The 21,160-nt window shown below is 45.8% G+C and overlaps 1 protein-coding gene across 1 annotated transcript in view; it reads right to left on the reverse strand.

Annotated features, from left to right (window-relative positions):
* The window catches only part of CLTC (clathrin heavy chain), a 987,367-nt gene that overhangs the window by 338,628 nt on the left and 627,579 nt on the right, over positions 1-21,160 (reverse strand). The window contains exon 21 of the mRNA XM_078679837.1: positions 16,240-16,432. Coding sequence (XP_078535963.1) covers positions 16,240-16,432 — 193 coding nt within the window. The remainder of the gene's footprint in view (positions 1-16,239; positions 16,433-21,160) is intronic.

The following is a 21,160-nucleotide window of genomic DNA, read 5'->3' on the forward strand; positions in this document are numbered from 1 at the left end:
GTTGACGATCCCACTATTTGGTGAATTATCCAGCCTCTACTGATGTCCTACGCCCTCCAGGGAAGCTCCATCGCGTGGTTCAGATTTTTTTTCTTGCCCTCATCTTTTAGGGGAGGTGTGCAGGTCATCAGTGAATCCAGAACATTCTTCAAGCTGCAAAACTACTCCTACAGCTAAGAATCTATTTCGTTATGCAGCGTGACACTTTTCTGGATTCACATGCTGTGCATTGATTTTGTAGCAGTTTGCTAAATTTGTGGTGGTTAGGATGAGCTGGAATTTGTAAATAGATGTTTTAATAGGTTGTCCCATTTGAGCTGCCTTGTTCGTAAAAGTGTGCATCGATGACCATGTGGCTGACATGCAAATGTCTTACAAAGGTATTTTTGCTAGAATGGCTTTTTACATGTAGAGTGGGCCTTTGGTTTGTAATTTATCTGAATTCTTGCAAAACTGGAAGGTTCAGAGAGTGTACCCTTTGTCACTAGTTTACCCATGCTGTTGTGTGCAAACGGCACAAGTAACTGCTTTTCCTGTCTACTTGCTTTTGTCTTTTCAATATAGTTCATAATCGCTCTTCTTGAGTCTAGTGTGTGTAACACTCTTTCTGCTTGATTTTCTCCTGGAAAAAGCTTGGTATTTGAATTGACGGATTGATGTGGAACTATGAAATGACTTTGGGTAGGAATTGTAATTTGTCCTCATGACTATTCTGTCCTTGTGGAAAGACAAGTATGGCTCTTGGATTGTAAGTGCCTGCAGTTCTCTCACACTGCGAAGAGCGGTCATTGCAACAAGGAATGCGGTTTTCAAAGTGAGCATTTTTGAGGATGTTTAGTGTAAAGCCTCAAAAGGTTTCCTCATTTATGTTAGTACCAGGTTTAAGTTCCATGTAGGGGGATGGCACCTGGGTAGGAGGCACTATCCTTTTTACTCTCCCCCCCCCCCCCCCCCCAGGAATCTTTTTATTACAGGTGTTCTGAAGAAACACCTTCCTATATCACCTCTTGCGTAGGCCACTATTGCTACTAAATGTACTTTTAATGAAGCATAAATTAGTTTGCAGTCATTAGGTGCGCAAGATGATTAAGGACCGTTGTGCCTTTAGTGTTCTCCTGTAATAGCCCAATTGTTTGGCACCACTTGGAGTATCTTTCCCATTTAGCTATGCAACACCTTCTTACTTTTTGGAGAATGGGGACTGTTTTTTTTGTTAAAGCTAGGTAGCCAAATTCTATGCCTTCAGTAGCCATGCTGTTAAACTAACTTTCTGGTTCTGGATAAAGAATTCTTCCGCCTTCTATTGACAGCAGGTCTTGTTGTCTTCGCAATCTCTCTATGTTGCCCTGTGCCATTTCTATTAGGTCAGAGTACAGAGTTTCTTCCCCCTCATTGAAGGGCAATGAGTAGTAGCATCATGTTGAAATATTTGCATTTGCAGATTACCTTGTGTAATGGTGGTATTGGGGGAAAAGCGAAAGCAAATATCCCGGACCAGTTTAGCAACAGAGCATTACCCAGGATTGGTGGCATGGATGTCTAGATGCAAAGTATTGGCATTTTGTGTTTGTGAATACATCTATTTCTGGTGTTTCCCATCATTTGATTATCTGAGTACTGCTTGATTGAGTTCCCACTTGTGGGATGATTCTTGCCTGCTTAGCTGGTCAGCTTTCCCTAGAAGATGAATTGCAATCAAGTCTATTTGTCTCCGATTGTCCCACTTCCAGATTTCCTGAGCTAGTCTTGATAGAACAAGGGATTTTGTTCCTCCCTGCTTGTTAAGATAAAACAGTGTTTTGCCTATTTGAACTAGGAAAATGCTACTTACACAGTATGCATCTGTTCTTGGCATGTAGAGCTGTAGATTCACATGCTTTGCATAAGTCTGCCATCTGTTTTGGGTCCAGATGTTTGCACTTTGTTTTTGTTCGAAGACGTCTTTTGCAGTCAGCAGATAGGTGAATCTTCCTTTCGGTGATAGTGTGCATGGGCATCAACTCCATTGTTTTTTTCCGCCATCGGGTTTCGACATGAAATGCTGCTCTCCGGTTCAACACCTTTTTCAGGTTCCTTTCTGCGCGCAATACTCTGCCCTTGACGGTATCGTTTCTCGATTGCGTATTCCTATCTTCCTGTATTGTATCCATTTTAAACTTCAATCGAAAAGTCTTGTGTAAGGCCCTTCGGCCTAGCCGCGTCAGAGTTCGCAGTAGATGGAACGAATTCCGCCCCGGGTGCCACTCTAAGTACCCCCGCACCGATCTAAACGACGTGTGCAATTTGTGTTTATCGCCCAAGCACAACGAAGAAAACTGCGAAGCCTGTCGATCGTTCCTGTTGAAAAAGACTCTCCGTGACCATCGGGCTTGTAGTCTCGAAATGTATTTGCAACACGGACTCTGCTCCAGATCTCTACGGAGAAGATGTCGATGAAGAGATCTTCGAAGCACAGCGAGCCGAAGCAGTGGAGGAACACACTTTTGGGGATGGTTCGCATGGGCATCGACTCCATTGTTAGATTGTTTTCCCGCAGAGGGCGAGAATGAAGTTAGTAAGAGTAGAATAGAGATGTCCACGTGATGTATCCAAGTAAGACAGTACTGAACAGGGAGGTGGGTGGGCGTATGTGAATCTACAGCTCTACATGCCAAGAACAGACGCATACTGGGTAAGTAGCATTTTCCGTTCGAGGCATGTGAGCTGTAGATCACATGCCTTGCATAGACTATACAGGAGTAATCTCCTAAAGCGGTAGCTAACCTGTAGCTGTTGCAGGTGTTTGAATAGTGTACATACAACTGCCTGGCCTACATTAGCTTGTTGTCTTGCTAACATCTACACAATAGTGTTTTGTAAATGCATGTGGTGTAGACCATGTTGTTTTACAGATGTCATCTATGGGAATGTTTCCTAAGAAAGCCATAGAAGCCCCTAGTTTGCGAGTGGAATTCTCCCTAGGGAGAATTGGTAAAGTTCTCATTGCTTTTGCATAGCAAGTTTGAATGCATTTGACTATCCATCGTGCAATACCCGATTAAGCAATGGGTCTGCCTTTGTGTGGTGGAGCAAAAGCGACAAAGTTGTTTAGTTTTACGAAAAGGTTTTGTCCTCTCTATGTAGTAGAGTAATGCTCTTTTAACATCCAAGGTGTGTAGAGCACATTCTGCCACATAATCAGGTTGAGGAAAGAACACAGGTAACTCAACAGATTGGTTGATGTGAAAGGCAAAACCAACTTTAGGTAGAAATTTAAGGTTAGTGCGAAGAACCACTTTGTATTGGCGTACTTGTAAAAATAGTTCTTCTACGGTTAATGCCTGAAGCTCACCCACTCTCCTTAGTGATGTTATAGCAATGAGCAAAAGCAACTTTCAAGTAACTAATTGCAGTTCGCATTTATTCAATGGCTCAAGGGTGGGCCCATTAATCTGGTAAGGACAATATTAAGATTCCAGACTGGGGCAGGTGGAAGATTGGGAGGAATAAGTCTTAAGTCCTTCCATGAAAGCTTTAATAATAGGCACTCTGAAAAGAGACAGATGTTGTCTATTTTGAAGATAGGAGCCTAATGTAGCGAGGTGTAAACGTATAGAGGAGTATGCTAAATTTGAAAGTTATAAAAGTAGTAAATAGCAAATGATATTTGGAACTGAGGCATCAAGCGGGTTGATACGGTTATTACAATAAATAACAAACTGCTTCCATTTTGCTGCATAGCAAGCACTTGTATTAGGTCTTCCGATACGACATTCATACAGTCTGGTGGAAGATTCAGATACCCAAACTCTAAGACTTCAGATGCCAGATCACAAGGTTGAGAGGTTTGGGATCTGGATGTCTTATCTCTCCATGGCTCTGCAGGCGAAGACTGGATGCGAGATGTCGTTTTTGATGAGGAGCTACTGAGAGTTCCAACAGGGTAATGAACCAGGGCTGACGGACCCAAGTGGGAGCTACCAGGATTAGTGTAAGGGATGTTAGCCTGAGCTTCTGAACCACTAGTGGAATGAGTGGGAGAGGCGGAAAAGCATAAGCAAATATCCCTGACCAGTTCATCCATAGAGCATTGGCTTTGGATAAGGGGTGTGGATACTTGGAGGAGAGGTTTGGGCATTTTGTGAGGCAAACAGATCTATGCATGGGAAGCCCCACATGTGGAAGAACAGACTGAGAACTCGAGGGTGAAATTCTCACTCTGTCTGCTGAGTAGATCTGCGATCTGATTTACTCCTGGGAGGTGTTCTGGAGAGTGTGTGCGCCCCCCTGTTTTTGTATGTAATACATGGCTGTCATGTTGTCTGTGCGTATTAGGACAGCTTTGTCTACAAGGTGAGTTTGGAAGGCTTTGAGCGCTAGAAAGTCTGTTAGCAGCTTTAGATTTATGTGGAGTTGTTTATCGTTTTGACTCCACAATCCCTGAATTGTGCGAGTTTGGAGATAAGCTCCCCATCCATTGAGTGATGCGTCTGTTAGCACGGTCTGTGAAACTGGGTCTATGAAAGGTCGCCCCTTGGAAAGGTTCAGTGGATTCCACCACTGCAGAGCAATGTGTGGCCGTCCAACACTAGATCTGTTAATCGACCCCAAGACTGATTCCACTGACGTGCTTAACATTCCTGAAGGGGACGTATTTGAAGTCTTGCCTAAGGAACTATCATGATACAAGATGCCATCATTTCTAGTAGCTGTATGAATACCCGAGCTGGTAATGAGTAGTTGGGTTGAAATTTGGAAATGAGTACTTGAATATTGTGGATCCTGGCTGGAGTGTGACAGGCTAGAGCCATTTGGGTATCTAGAGTGGCCCCCAAGTACCTTTGCATGTTGGAAGGTAGAAGATGGGACTTCAACAGATTTACAGTGAATCCAAGGTTGTGCAGTAAGTGTACTGTTCTTGGAGTGTGCTGTATGTCATTTGTGAGAGTGCTGGCTTTGATGAGCAAGTTGTCTAAATAAGGGAAACCGTGATCCTGTTGTCTTTGCAGATGTGCAGCGACTAATGCCAGGCATTTGGTGAATACTCTGGGAGCAGTGGTGACCCCGAATGGGAGCTCTTTGAATTAGTAATGTCCCACTAGCACAAATCTGAGGTATTTGCGATGACCTGGATTTATTGGAATATGGAAGAATGCGTCCTTTAAGTCCAGAGTGGAGATAAAGTTGCCTTGTTGTAACAGAGAACGAACCTGTTGGAGAGTGACCATATGGAAGTGATCTGAATGAATGTACAGGTTTAATTCTCTGAGGACTAATATAGGTCTGAGAGAAACATCCTTTTTGGGAATTAGAAAGTAGAGAGAGTATACACCCGTCTTTTGATATTGTAATGGGACAGGCTGTATAGCCCCCTTTTCCAGAAGAGATTGAACCTCTTGTTTGAGTAGGTGAATATGTTCTGGAGATAGTTTGTGTTTTCGTGGTGGAATGTTTGGAGGGTTGTTGGTAAGCTCCAGGCAATAACCAGACTGGAAAATTTGTAAAAACCCATTTGTCTGATGTGATGGTATTTCAGACTAGGAGAAATTGAGTGAGACGTCCCCGATAGGTGTTGGATGATCAGGGGGAAGGGGAGACAAGTCACTGTTTATTTGTGGCTGGGGAAGTACAGGGTGTATTACCTTTCCCTCTTCCTTTTCCATTGTTTCCCCGAAATCCCTTTAGAAAATCACCTCTGGTAGAGGGTGATTGAGTATTGCCTCTATATGAGGTAGAGGACCAGTCAGCAGGCATGGTTTTTTAACCTCCCCTGTAAAAGGAGCAACGAAAGGAACCACCGTTGGATGGTGTCTGTAGTGCTCCCAGTGATTTGGCTACCTCAGTGTCTTTCTTCATTTTTTTCTAATGAAATTTCGACTGCAGGGCCAAATAACTGTTCAATGGTAAATTCAAAATGGATGCTTGAACTTCTGGTTTAAATCCTGATACTCTTAGCCATGCATGGAGTCGAAGTAGGAAACTAGTGTTAATTGCGCGTGAAGCAGTGTCTGCTGCGTCAAGAGCACACCTGATGGAAGTATTGGAATTAAACTTCCCTTCCTGGATGATGTCATGAGCTTTCACTTAATGCTCATTGATCAATCATAGTATTTGTAGAGCGTGCTACATATCCGTGACGGTCTCAAGGTGCTTAAAAGGGGGGGGGGGAAGCGGAACGCTGCTACTGTTTGAAAAGCCAGGTCTTGAGAAGTCTTCTGAAAGTCAGGAGATCTTCGGACTGCCGTAGGTGGATGGGGAGGGCGTTCCATGTCTTGGCGGCAAGGTGGGAGAATGATCTGCCGCCGGCGGTTACTCTTTGGATGCGGGGGATGGTGGCAAGGGTGCGGTCTGCGGAGCGGAGCTGGAAGGTGTGGGGTGTAGAGGCTGAGTTAGCTGTTGAGGTACTCTGTTCCGGTGTTGTGGAGTGCCTTGTGTGTGTGTGTGGGTGAGGAGTTTGGAGGTTATCCACTTGTTGACAGGGAGCCAGTGCAGGTCTCTCAGGTGGGGTGTGATGTGGCTGCGGCGAGGGATGTCGAGGATCAGGTGTGGGGAGGCATTCTGGATGCGTTGGAGCAGTTTCAGGAGTTTGGCCGAGGCTCCAGCTTAGAGGGCGTTTCCGTAGTCCAGTCTACTGATGACGAGGTCCTGGGTGACCGTCCTTCTCGTTTCGGTGGGGATCCACCTGAAGATCCTGCGAAGCATGCAGAGGGTGTTGAAGCGTTGGCCTGCTTAGTCATGGAGAGGGTAGAGTCTAGTATGACCCCTAGGTTGCGTGCGTGGTCGGTGGTTGTTGGGAGTGTTCATAGTGCAGGCGGCCACCAGGAGTCGTCCCAGGCCGAGGGGGTGGATCCGAGGATGAGGACCTCCGTCTTGTCTGAGTTCAGCTTCATTCGGCTGTTCTTCATCCAGTCAGCGACTGCCTTCATTCCTTCGTGGAGGTTGGTTTTGTTGGTGTGGGGGTCCTTGGTGAGGGAAGAGGATCAGCTGGGTGTCGTCGGCATAGGAGATGTTGAGGTCGTGGCATCGTGCGACGTGGGCAAGCGGTGCCATGTAGACGTTGAACAACGTTGGGCTGAGGGATGAGCCTTAGGGTATGCCGAAGATGATACCGGTGGCTTCGGAGCAGAAGTGGGGGAGGCGGACGCTCTGTGTACTGCTGGAGAGGAAGGAGGAGGTCCAATCCACGGCCTTCTGTTGGATTCTGGTGTCATAGAGGCGTGTTCGTAGTGTGCGGTCGCAGAACGCGTCGAAGGCGGATGACAGGTCCAGATGGAGGAGGGCTGCGGTTTCCCCGTTGTCTAGCAGGGTCCTGATGTCATCGGTGGCAGCGATGAGGGCGGTTTCGGTGCTGTGGAACCCGGACTTGGACGGGTCCAGGATGCTGTTGTCCTCGAGGAAACTGTTCAGTTGTTTGTTGACTGCCTTTTTGATGATCTTCGCAGGGAACGGGAGTAGGGAGATGAGTCGGAAGTTCTTGAGGTCCTAGGGGTCTGCCTTGGGCTTCTTGAGTAAGGCGTTCTCTGCGTGCTTCCAGCTCATGGAAGGTTGCAGTCTCAAAGGAGATGTTGATGGTTTTTCCAGGGATGGGGTGCGATGGTGCTGTAGGCTTTATTGAAGATGTGGGGTGGGATCCGGAGTGGACGGTGTTAATGATCTTGATGGTGTCGTCGTTGATGTTGGTCCAGGAGAGCAGGCGGTTGGTGCGGGTGGTGGGCGTGGGGGTCTCAGTGGTTGCCGGGCTGGTCACGGCATTGAAGCTGTTGTGGATGTCTGCGATTTTGCGATGGAAGAAGGTGGCCAGCGAGTCGCAAAGGTCTGGTGAAGGTGGATGTCGGTGGTGTAAATGTAAATGTAAATGTGTTTCGATTTATATAGCGCACTAATCACCCAGGGGTCTCAAGGCGCTTGCTTAGGGAACCCGTCCTGGTATTCCCCTGTGAGATACCCCGGCAGGGTATTCACAAGGTGAAAGCCAGGCATCCCGCCGCGAGGGGCTGTAGTGGAGATTAAGCAAGCTATTGCCCAGAGTCGCAGAGTGTGACCCCGTGAGTCGAGTAGGCACCGGAGCGAGAATTGTCGAGTCCGTGGAATTTTTGTGCCCAAGACCCGCCGAGGCGGGGAATCGAACCCTGGTCCATGGCTGATCTCAGCTTCCGGGTCTGCCGCCTCTAACCACTGAGCCACACTGGGGTAGGGGTTGGAAAGTTCCTTCACGATGTTGAAGAGCTCTTTGTTGTTGTCTGCGTTGTTGTCTAGGCGGTCTTTGAAGAAGGTCATTTTGGCGGATCTGATGAGGTGGTGGTGTCTGTGGGTGGTGTTCTTGTGCGCTGTGTAGCTTTCCGGTGTTCGTTTATGAATCCAGTTTTTTTTCAAGTTTTTGGCAGGTTCGTTTGGACGCCTGGAGGTCTTCGGTGAACCAGCTGGCTTTCTTGCTGGTGTGGGTGTTGGAGGGCTTCTTGTGCAGGTGAGGGTGTTGGCGCAGTCGTTGATCCACTGTCAGGTTGCGGGCGGCGGCGTCTGGGTCGGTTGAGTCTGCGGGTGGGCTCCGGGTGATGGTGGTCGAAAGCTGGTCTTCGGTGACTTTGCTCCAGCAGCAGCGCGGCATCTGGTGCGTGGTGGGTTTCCGGAAGGTGAAGTGGATGCAGTCTAGTGGAGCTCGGTGGTGTGGTTGAAGGAGACGTGGGAGCTTGCGGAGAAGATGGGGTCAAGCGTGTGGCCGGCGGAGTGGGTGGGTGGGTGGGTGTAATGACGAGTTGTCTGATTCCAAGGTTGGCGAGGTTGTCGATCAGGGTGGTGGAGTTGGTGTCATCGTTGTTCTTGAGGTGGAAGTTCAGGTCCCAGAAGAGGATGTAGTCCGTGGAGGCGAGGACGTGTGCGCTGACGAGGTCGGTAATGGAGTCGCTGAACTGTGCTCGGGGTCTGTAGATGAAGGTTTCTCTGAGGGTGGTTTTGGAGTCGGTGTGAATCTGGAAGTGCAGGTGTTCGGCGGTGCCGAGGGTGTTGTCGGTGTTGGTTGAGATTTTGAGAGTGTTCCTGTGGACGATGGCGATTCATGCTCCTACTCCTTTTGTGTGGTCCTTGCAGGTGATCTTGTAGCCTTCCAGGATGGCTATGGCGATGTCGGGTGCCGAGGAGGGGTTCAGCCAGGTCTCTGTCAGGAAGGCGACGTCTGGGGTGTTGGAGTCCAGTAGGTCCTAGAGTTCCACCACATGTTTGCGTGTGGAGCGGGTGTTGAGGAGGATGCATCTGAGGTAGTTGGGTTCTTTGGCAGGAGGTTTGGCGGGCCGGATGCTGGTGAAGCTGCAGTTCTGGCATAAGAAGTGTCCATGGGTGCGTTTCGGGGCGGCTAGGCAGCAGGTGCGTGATCGTCCGGTGTGGAGTGTATGGAGGGTGCTGGAGTCATAGCGGATGCGGGTGTTGTGGCGCTTGCTGGGGACAGGGGTCCTGGCGCTGGGCGTGGTGCGGATGGGCGCAGACTGGCTTGCCTTCGGCGCGCCTGCTGTGCGGCCTCCATATGAGGGGATGTGGGAGGGAAGAGCAGCTGGGAGGCGGGAGCGGGCGGCGATTGGGATGGCAGGGGGCGGGGCCGCAGGGACGGGAAATGAGCGAGGGACAGAAAATATGCACAAGAGGACAATTGGGAACAGAAGAAAACAAGTTAGGCAAAAAGGGCAAACAAGTTTGGCAAAAGGAAAAGAAGGAAAAAACAAGTTAGCCAGCGAACAACAGTTTAAGAGCACAACAATGCGGGTATGGGCGGCGGGGCAGACAGCCTGGCAGAGCCGTGCAGTAGCGTGGGGAACTATTATTGGATTGGATGAGCTGCTCTAGCTCATCTTAATGAGCTCTCTCAAACCTTGCTACAAGTGCTTGTGTATTAGCTGCTGCTTGCACTGCTACTCTTTTGTGAATTAGCTTGTTAACGAGCATTTGATACCACTAAAGAATCTAATGGAACTTGGCCCCTGATATATATTGGGTCTGTAGGTGCTGCTTTATATTTTTGTCCACTCTAGGTTTGAGGACCCTAGCACCGGATCTTTGAATACCTCATCTGCATGTTTTAACATACCTTTGAGCATAGGTAATGTATGTGTAGTCTTTTGTGATGCACTTAGTGTCTCAAATAAAAATCTTTCAAGAGGCTCCTTATGGAGCTGTACTCCATGGTACTGTGCAGGTCTATTAAGCAACTCAATGAACCCCACATTTTCATCTGGAGGAGAAAGCTTAGATGGGTGTAGGTCTGGGTCGTTATTATTGGAATCAGGGTTCTAATCGACCCACGGGTCTGGAACAGTCTTGTGGCATATCCCCAAGGTCGTCCCCACCTTGATCCCCATCCCCGTCATCTTGATGATGTGGAGATTGAGGCTGGGGGTAATTTGTGGGTGTTATGAGTAAATTAGGATCCATATGTGGAGAAGGTGAAGAAGGTGAAAGAGGTGGTGTAGAAGTGTTAGTAGCTCTACTCTTTCAAGGGATTTGATAAGTGTCCTACAATTCTGGCTTTCTTTTTGCAGGCAACTTTGCATAAAGGTGTCCTGTTTTAGGGTTAATAACAAGTTCCTTTTGTTTGGTGTCTGTGTTGGCAGGCGGAACATCTAAAGAAGGCTCCTTTAATGGTGGGGGAGCAGTTTCTCTTGGGATTAGAATTTTCGGTGTGGAAGATGTCAGTGCCGAGGATTTTGGATCCGAAGTGCGTTTCGGCACCCACGAAGTGTTTGAGGGATCACTCGGTTTGTCTTTTGGTGCCAAAGATTTGGGTTCGATCCCCGGAAGGCTGTGATACCTGTTTCGGTGCCGGGCCCAAAGTCGGGCGTTCGGAAATTTATTTCGGTGCCGACCTTGGCCCGAAGGCAGAGGAGGGGCCGATGTCTTTTTAGAGGGTACCTTTTGGGGCAGAGGAGTATCTTTACTCACGGTACGCTGACCTGGCGTGATGACTTCCTCAATGTCAGAGTGTTCCTCGGTCAGGTAGATGTGTTGTTCCTCCTCTGCCTCAGCTCCCTGTGCTTCGAAGAGCTCTTTGTTATCATCTTCTCTGTAGAGATCTGGAGAGGAGTCTCTGTGTTGCTGATACATTTCATGAGGTCGAGCCAGACTGTCACAGAGGGTCTTTTTCGATCGGAATGATCGGCAGGCTTTGCAGTTTTCTTCGATGTGTTCAGGTGATAAACACAAATTGCACACGTCGTGTAGATCGGTGCGGGGGTACTTAGAGTGGCACCTGGGGCAGAATTGGATTGGAGTCCGTTCCATCCACTGCAAACTCGATCATCGCGGCTAGGCACAAGGGCCTTGCACAAGACTTTCTGATCAAAGTTTAGCATTGATACAATACGCGAAGATTGGAGTACGTGATCGAGAAACAACACCGTAGAGGGTTGAGGATTGCGTGCTGAAGGGAACCCGAAAACTGCATTGAACCGGAGAGCAGCAATTCACTTCCCCACCCGATGGCGAAAAAAAACTATCTAACAATGGAGTCGATGCCCATGTACACTATCACCGAAAGGAGGAGTCACCTACCTCGTGACTGGAAAAAACTTCTTCAAACAAAATAAAGTACAAACGTCCGGACCCAACACTAGATGGCAGACTTATGCAAAGCATGTGATCTACAGCTCACATGCCTCGAACATAGATATTTTCCCCGCAGCTCTTTTTGAAAGGCTTTTAAGGCTAGGAACACTGTCTTTAGCGTCAGAACATTGACATGCTGTACCTCTTCCACTTCCTTCCATATACTTCTGACTTTGGAGTGCGCCCATATGAGCTCTCCCAACCCATATGTGAGGCATCTGTACTAAAGGTTACTATTTGAGTTGGTTGTATAAATGGTCTTCTCACTATTAAATGTGATCTGTTCCACCACACCATTACATCCTGTACTGTGTGTGACAACCACTAGATCTTCCAAACTCTCCATGGTTTGGGATCATTGGCTTTAGGTTTATAGTTGCCATGTAATATTTTTGCAACTGTGGTGCGACTTCTTGCAGTGCCATCATCTTGAATTTATGAGTCTTTATTAACTTGTTTTATAAAACGGAGGGCCAATATCAGACATAGTTCCGTCCGTCCCGTTTTGAAATTAGGAAATACAGGGAGTAATTTTCCCTGTTTGATCTTTCTTGGGCACCCTTTATATTGCCCTCTTTCCCAGCAATTTCTCTACTTCTTTACGTAAATGGGAGGTTTCCTCTTTTGAGTGGACCACTTTCTCTGGTCCCTTTACTGGTGGTGTCTTTACAAGTTTTCTGCAGCTTCCAAGTTTTAAGATTTTAATATCCAATTGTCTGATGTCACCTTCCTCCACTCATGAAGATAGTCCTTTATTCTGCCTCCCACCCATATTGTGTGAGAGACGGTTTGATGACTTGATAAGTTACTTGTTGGAGAAGCTGCTCCTCCTCGGAGGCTGTGCTCTCTTGTGCACTTCCACGAAAGGACTGGTGTCCTAATTCTGATAGTGCCAATTTTGTGATGGTGCCTGAGATTGCCTGGTAATCTGAAACCCTTGATGTGGAGTTGCCCAAGAGAATCTTGCTCTTCCTGCCAGTCTTCGGATCATTGTTTCTCTCCGTAGGTTTCCTTTGAATTGCAATGCTTCCACTGACTTTGCTGTTTCGTGATCTTTTTTCAATTGTTGAAGGGTTTCATCCATTGTGCTACGGAACAGTTGTTACCCATTGAATGTCGCACTGATGATGTTCACCTGTACCTTCGGCTTCAAACAGCCTTAACCATGCATGGCTTCTCAGTGTTTCAGCCGACATTTGTCGACTTGCAGTGTCTGCAGCATCTAGTGCCGACTTGAGGAATGTATATGCAATGTTATTTCCTTCCTATGCCAGGGAAGCTGCTCTTTTGCAATACTGTACAGTCAAGTGCATAATTAGCTCTGCCATCTCATCCCAGTGCTGGTATGTGTATCTATTGAGGAGAGCATTCAAGTTGCCTATTCTACACTGGGTTGTAGCACCTCTCTCAAATTTCCTGCCAATCCTATCCATCTTCTTACTCTTTATCAGGTGGTGGTCCCATTTTTGTTGGGATGTTTGCCCTTTTCCAGGCTGTAGCTGCAATGATGGAGACACACTATTCTTCGACAAGGTTTGTATTTTTTCTCTGACCTCAGTGTAACAACTCTGCGCACAGCATGCTCCTTGAAGGCCTCTCTCCCTTGATACAGGATTCTGGGAAACATTGGTAGGAACTGGTTTCTGGTTTGAGAAGGCAGCAATGTCTCTAGAAGGAAACAGAGCTGTGTTTTCTTCTCCTCTAATTGCACTCCATAGTTATGTGCTGCTTTTTTTTAACTTTATGTTTTAGGAGTTGTGCATCTATTGTATAATCATCCAGAAGCGATGGCCTCGACTGAGAAGTCAACTCCCTCTTTTGGGGGATCTGTTTTAATGTCTTGCCACAGAGATTCCTCATACTATGACCTTTCAGAGTCTGAAACATGCCCATGGTATCAGGATCGTCTTCATCAATTAAGAATTCTTGTTTTTGTTCTTTTTCATGAGGCTCTGGTGTCATGAGGGGTCGTCGAAGTCTTTTGAAGGATTCGGAATTCCTCGATGGGATTAGTCGAAATCCTTTTAGTTCTGCAAAATTGCAGCCATTTCTGCCTCGAGGCAGTTTTCATTTTGTCAGATTTCAGTCGATCGATCTTCGGGATAGAACATCATCGAAGATTATCTCTTCAATATTCTGGTTTTCTTCGACGGTTTATCACTCGGCACCTTTTTCGGCGTCTCCCTACTTCTGTCTTCTATCGCCATTGAAGCCTCTCTACTTTGGTCATCTTTCAATTTTGTCTTTACTGGTGTTAAGCCGCCTGTAGTGTCCTTGCTGTGAGACCAGAGGGTTTCTTTTGTGTTTGTTTGCCTTCGGTCAATGATTTTTGCAGCTCAGAGGCAACTCTGTGTTTTCAAGTCTGGTGTTTTAGACTCTTCCCCCTGAATGTTCTCTTGGTTTTACCTGGGTTCTCTTATCTTTCAACTTGCGATGTTCCTTGTCGACATGGATGATTCACATCTCTACATCCGAGCCCTCTCCTTCTGCCCCATCGGCGATATTATTCTCATCGTCGCAAGACAAACCCAAGTCATTAAGTAATGAAGTCTGCTTCTAGCCCTGCATGGCATAATGTTGCCTGCCTCTGTTTGTCCCTTGTGCTTAGCGTCTTCAGCTTTAAATCTGCACTGACCTAGCAGTCATCGCTCTTGTGGTCAAGCAGGAAGTAGACACACCTGCTGGTTCTCTACCTGGGCAAATTTGTGGTGGCACTTCAGACAGAGTTGCAAAAGTCTCTTCTCCATATCAGGTAGAACAGGGGGTTCTCTCCCTGTCTAGGCATTCTCTGATATTGTCTTGACTATATCAAATTAGTCTTCTTCGGTATCTATTTTCAGTGAGCTTCAATGTTTTGTAGCTGAAACTTCGTTCAAACTTTTTATATTTGCAGACTGTAGAGCCTCGACCCAAAAAATCTGAAGATGGCAACCACATGTGGGAGCTTTCAGGGAGGGCTTTAGGACATCAGGAGAGGCTGGATAAGATTTCAAATGGTGGTATCGTCAACACAAACAAAAAAACCCAAAAAAAACAACAATTAAAAAGAGAATGAAGGAGGACTACTAGGATCCTAGAGAACTCCGGACCCAACAATTAGATGACAGAATAAAGCACAGTAGGTGAATCCAGAAAAAACTGATGCTGCAAAACAAATGAGTACTGATATAAAATGCCACTGAATTGTCTACACAACATACTTAACAGGTTTACACCAGTATTTTCCAGAGCTTAAGTGATTGTCATAAAAAGTAGTCTTCTAACATATTGTAAAATTGGTTGGGTATACGGAATAATTCAGCAGCCTAACTTCATCTTGGTAATTTCACAGATTTAGTTTTAAGATGTTCTACCCTATCCCACAGTCCAAAAGATTAGATGAAGAGTTAATGCATGGTAAGCAACAGCAACAGTTTTATGTTTTCTTTAAATAGCCTGATCACAGCCATTATCCAAAAGAAACCCTTTCATCAAGAAATACCATGATGTTGCACTCAATCAGAATTAGGCTACTGCTCCCCATTATAAACCTTTATTAGTGTTATACCATCACAGTTATTCTCAGAGTATGTATAGAAGGGTAATAGTAAAGTATAAGCTACTTTTCTCTGCAATCCTATTGAGAGGTATATTTCATACAAAACTATCCACTGGTTTCAGTACCAAGGAATGTGAGCCATTCGCAGAGCCTTGTACGGGTTGTAGTGATGTGTGAAAAGTAAAGCTAGCCAGCAGAGACAATATTTACTTCGTCATTCCCTAGCGAGGAAGAAAGTATATTTAAGTATCTTAAAGTTCATTCTGATCTGTAGAACTGTACTGCTTACTTGAATAGGCAGCCAGGAAAAAATCTTTTACCTCTTATGACAGTGCCCAGATTGCTAGAGTACACTTCTCAACCTGAAAACAGAACTTCTGCAAGTTCAGAATCAGAACAACCCTTCCTCTCACTACCATTGCCACTGTGCTACAAGAACAGGTATTCACACATTTTAAGTTAGGTTTAGGAAGCAGGAGGATGCAGGCAGTGGTGGAGTTAATCAACTGCAGAGGAGAGCTCAATGGAACAGCAGATATTTAACCTGTTGTCATTGAGGAGGATTCTTGTATCGGAGAACTATAATTATGGGTAAGAAGACTTTTCATTTGTAGCATATGGTGTGCAGAAAAAAAAACCAACTAATGCCACAGGCAGTGCTTGCATGGATATGAGGTTCCACTCGCACACTGCTAGATGTACACTTGGTGTAATGTAAAATGTATCAAACCTGCTGCCAATGGACATTTCAACATGAGTAAATTGAATGGAGAACTGTCCAGAAGAACCAAGTATCAGTGAGTACCTATCTGCATCCATAGTCTATTGTTAATTGTTCCCAAAATGCAAGTCTGCATGCTCTTACAACTGCTACTAAAACTTCAGCAGATGGGACTATCATTTGGATTGTCAACAACCAAAATCTGGAGTAACATACAGCATAAAAAATTAACATGCATAGCTGTGAAAAGTGAAAGTACATAAGTTATTCATTTCTAGCAGTTTTCCCATTGCTACAGTCTGCCTCGGAAATTACATAGTACCCAGAATCTAAATACAGGGTCTGAAGGTTACAAAACTATGCACCAGGCTGTACAGTTGAAGACAGAACAGCAAGCAAAACACAAAAGACGTACCACTTGTATTGGCAGCCTGAACCACTTCCATGTAGGATGAAGGGTCATCTGCTTTGATGTACGAGTCGATGGCTTCTTTCACCATACCCTTCTGCAGCTGCGCTTTGGCTAACTGACTCCAGACAGCAGGTTCATTGCAGCGCTCTGCAAATTCGTATGCTCGATCCAAATTTCCAATGTGCTCAATAAGTACCTGAAAATTCGTAGTTAAGTGGTAAATTAACATTTTCAATTAAGTTATAGAAAAGAAACATGAAAAGGTATTGTACTATTTAAGTAACATTCACATTCTGCACATTACACATTATTTCAGGTACTGTAGAACACCTTTCTTTTCAAACACACAAAAGGCCTTGGGAGGAATGCTTGCAATTTGGCTAACCACTAGCAATCACCAGGGTAAAATTCCAACCCATCATTGTTTTGCCCACCAGGCCACCTCATTTTGGCCATATGGAATTCAGAAGAGACCCTGCTCCTTTAGAAACAGTAAAGCTCGAACTGCAAGGCCATGCTTTTACTGAACTCGCAAGCAACCATAGACCGGTTTCGCCCTATTTAGGGCTTGTCAGTCAGGTGTAGGTCAGTTCTAGTGGTACAAGAGCACAGGACCCATGTCTTGGGATACCCTTGGCCCTGGTGACAATGGCAACAAGCTATACCCAATCAGGATGAAAATGGTCTTGGGGGCTTGTATTCAGGTTCAGTGAGGGCCTGGCTTGGCAGATCGGGCTGGACGGTTACGACTGGAGCAGGTCCAAGACTCATTTGAATATGAGTGGAGGCAAACTGAGGTGGCATGTCAGCAAATAAAGACTGGATTGGAATGCTACTCCAAGTGATTGCCAGTGGTTAGACAAATTGCAAACATTCCTCCCATCACCTATTGAACTTTTGACGCACCTTCCGTTTAGCTATCCAAAAATAAATGCTTTCTGCATTCAATCTTGACTGGAAAGCACGGGAAAAGTGTACAATGTGTAGCCTGATTGCAGGCAACAGGAATGCAGTCAAAGCTATTTTTAGGTTTTCAATTGCTGTAGGGTCAAATTATGAGACAAAAAGCAATTATAGCATTACAATTGAAACAGAATCTAATGACATTTGTGATTAGTGACATATGCAGAATATGAATAAATTACTTATCTTTGGTAATGCTTTTTTTTAGTGGATACTCAAACAAAATGCAAATTCGCCATCCTGTGAATTTCCCCAGGGTCAGACTGGATCCATAACCTTTTCTAGTAATTGTTCGCATGCACTGGTTGGCGTCACAGTCAGATGTCAAGGTTGGCTGGCCTCCGGAAGTGACAGTATAGAGCTGTATACAAGCACACCCCTGAAAATTGCTATTAGTTTTCCCTTTGGAACTCTTCCATGTCCTCCAATCCAGATCATGAATGACAGATTACAAATGCCAAGAGTGTGCAGATTCTAACTTAGAACCTTATGAGAATCCTAAAAGTTCACTCTACAAAGCAGGGAGCAGGATGGGCGGTGAGGGATCTGTAACTGGAGTATCCATCAGAAAAAGCATTACGAAAGATAAATAGTCTAAGCAGTGAACTTTACATCATGAACTTTTGCAGAACAAAGCAGACAATATTACCTTTCCTGCAGATCCTCAAGTTAATAATACAGTGACTGATAAAGGTTTGTACTAAAACCCTTGGCAATGCTGGAATGAGCCAGAGGCCCTTAATTGACTCTCAGCGAGGGCATAACATTTTTATACACAGGAAGATCCATCTGGATACGGTTATTTTCTCAACATCTTGTCCTTCCTTAGCACTGGCATTACCAACAAAAAGCTGGTTGGAACAGGAGTACCAGGTGAACAATCTATAACAAAACGAAGGGCTTGCTTGGCATCAAACCAATAAAGCCTCTTTTCATCCTTAGAGGGATGTGGCTGAGAGGAAGAAGTAGGAAGTATGATGGATTATCCTACAGGGAAGGTGACCTCTTTTTTGGTAGAAATATGTCAGACTTTGGAGTACCAATTTATATGAGAAAAAGGTGGAATACAGGGAATGTACTGACCGCACCTGCAGCTCAGTAACAATGAACAAAGAAGTGATCACTAACAGGAAAACACTGATAATGATCAGCAGCCTCATAGAATAGCTTTGCATTGGCTTAAACGAAGTGCATGTCATAAATCGGAGTACCAATTAAGGTCCCACTGCAGCATGATAAAGAAAGCAGAAGGAAAGATATGTGAGACCTTTCAAAGAACTCACAACAGGTGAGTTAAATAAGGTGTGGTCAGGCACAAAGAAAAGCTGAAAGGGCTGACAAATCTTTAATAGTGCTCAAAACCAACATCAGCACATCATAGCCTTGGTTTGCAGTGGGTTGACCCAATGGCCCTTGCACAGGACCACAAACTTCTTCCATCTGCAAGTATAAATCGATTTAATCGATGGGTACGGACCAACCAGGATAACTTTCACCAGGTCTGTGGGCACACCACTTTGATTGCGGGATTGTGGAGAGTTGGGTGCAGAACTCTGTTGCTCAGACACAGTACCTTCCAAATCAAATAAACAAATGAGTGTAGATGCTCCCAAAGAGGTCTCAGAGTATCACTATTTCAGCCCAATACAAGGCTATCAAGATGAGTTGAGCATGCTACCTCCTGATCATCTTCAGAAATCTGGAAAGAAGCAGCAGCAATGGAAAGGCATAAAAGAGACTGCAATCCTACTGCAGACAGAATGACTCTACTACGAACTTTTGCAGCGGAAACTCCAGCCCATAGAAGGGGCAAGATTGCACATTCTTGGAGGTAGCGAAAAGATCTACTAGGTGAAGACACTTCGAACCATTTCCAAATGCAGACGACATTTCAGTCCACCAGATTACATCTGCTGATCCAGTCTATCATGGTACTGAGGAGGCCGACCAAACGACTGGCTGTCAGAGACCCCCTGAATGTTGAGCCACAAGTTCTGTGCTCTCTGGCGCATCACTTGTGACCCCACAATGTGCTTCTTTTTGAAGCACCACAAAGTGGTCATTATGTAGATCAGAACTTGGACAAGTTTCCCTTAATAGATGGGAGAAATACCTTCAGGGCCAGTTGCATTGCACTTAATTCTAGAAGATTAATGTAGTGCCACTTCGGATAACAAAGACCCTGATTTCTAATCGACTAGGTGACCGCCCCAGTCCGGAGACGATGCATCCATTACTACTGTTGAGTGCTGGGTGGGAAAGTTAGAACAGCTCGTCACAAGTAAGGTTGGCATCTTTCACCCATGACTGAGTCCCAGAGCAACGCCCACTGAAAGCAGAGGTTCCACCGCACCGCTTGCATATGCCAACGGTTACGGGGGAGTAACAATGCAGGAGGTCATGAGACCAAGGCTTCAGAAATTGTATGCAACTAACACACACACACACACACACACACACACACACACACACACAAACAAACAAACAGGCCCCAGCCGTTCTCAACAGCCATGTATGCTTCCAAAGTGTTGTGACCTCATAACAAAGCAGAGAACAGCCTGTGGGAATGAAGAGATTGTACGTGAACGTACTGCTTTTACAAGCCCACAGACACCATCCAGGCCAATGGGATCCATACACAAAGGTTCATGTCTTATAGGCCCACAGACACCTTTTAGGTCCTCGAGATTCAAGAGAGAGGATCTGGGTCAGTCTACTTCTCAAACTTGTTATTCTACATGATCGTGTTCAAGAGCCAAAGATCTACTATCGCTCTGAGACCTACTTTTTTTAGGAACTACAACATACCAGGAATATCCCCTTGCCTTTTCCCACCTCAGAACAATCTCTACAGCCCCCTTGATGAACAGTTTTTGAACTTTCTGGGAAAGGATGGAAGCATGATCTTCCAAAGTGCAAACCAAAACAAGAGAGGGAGTTGACTTAGGCATAACCATATGAAAAACCTGCAGCAACCACTGGTCTAAGGTATTTTCACCCTAGCTGGGCATCGTTCCCCAAAGGCAGCACATGACCATGGGAGGGGAATCATAGCAGCTTGGTTTCAGTTGAGGCAGGGGGCAGAGGAGTATTTCAGGACTTACCGCACATGTAATATATCTGGACCTGCCAAATGCCTTTACAGGCTGCTGCACAGACAGCGAAGATTGCCTTTTGTGATATGTGAGATGCTAAGAGTATCCCCTGAACTTTCGTATTGTTATAACTGTCAAGCAAGAAGGGAGCAGGCCATAGCACAGCTGTTGTCTTTGAATTACTGAGACGCCAAATCAGTCTATTTTCCAAAACGGGCGGTTTCTCTTTACTCACGCGTAGCGGCTGAATGCGTTGTTGGGTCTTTGTATCCAGAACGTCGGGTTCTCAAGACGATACACGGACTGACGTGTTGGTGCGGATCTAGAGCACAATTTGGATATTTGGTTTACCCCCCGCTGGTCGGAGTGGGAGTATCATCGTATTTGGCATTAATTGCCGCAACCCTGTGACCCTTGTAAACCACACGGGTTGACGTCTCTCCCTCCACTCCGGTTATCTGACAGCCTATCACTTTTGGCCTGGCTATTTGTTGCAATTGCCACCTTTGTCAGTTCCTTCCACACAGTGTGCCCAGCTGGGTCCCTTGTGAGTACCCCTCTTACACTTTCACGCCCTTGTGGTGTGTACAGATGTCACTCTGACAGAGGTTGTTTCTTCGTAGGTCTCCCTATATTATTAGGTCCTGAAGAGACACCTCACTGCAAAGGGGGTCGAAACGACATCGACATAACTGAAAGCGAACCAATCACCAGTCCCTATGATTAAATAAGGAAGCTGTGTTCATTGCACATTGTTCTTGATGGTCGACTTTTCTATTGTTGGAAACCAATTGTCTATTTCACAACATGTCACTATTTTAATAGGCTCCATGGTCACTGTGGACACTTTGCACTTTTTTTTGTAC

Source organism: Lissotriton helveticus, chromosome 3_1 (assembly GCF_964261635.1).
Source record: "Lissotriton helveticus chromosome 3_1, aLisHel1.1, whole genome shotgun sequence".
Taxonomy (NCBI): Eukaryota; Metazoa; Chordata; class Amphibia; order Caudata; family Salamandridae; genus Lissotriton; species Lissotriton helveticus.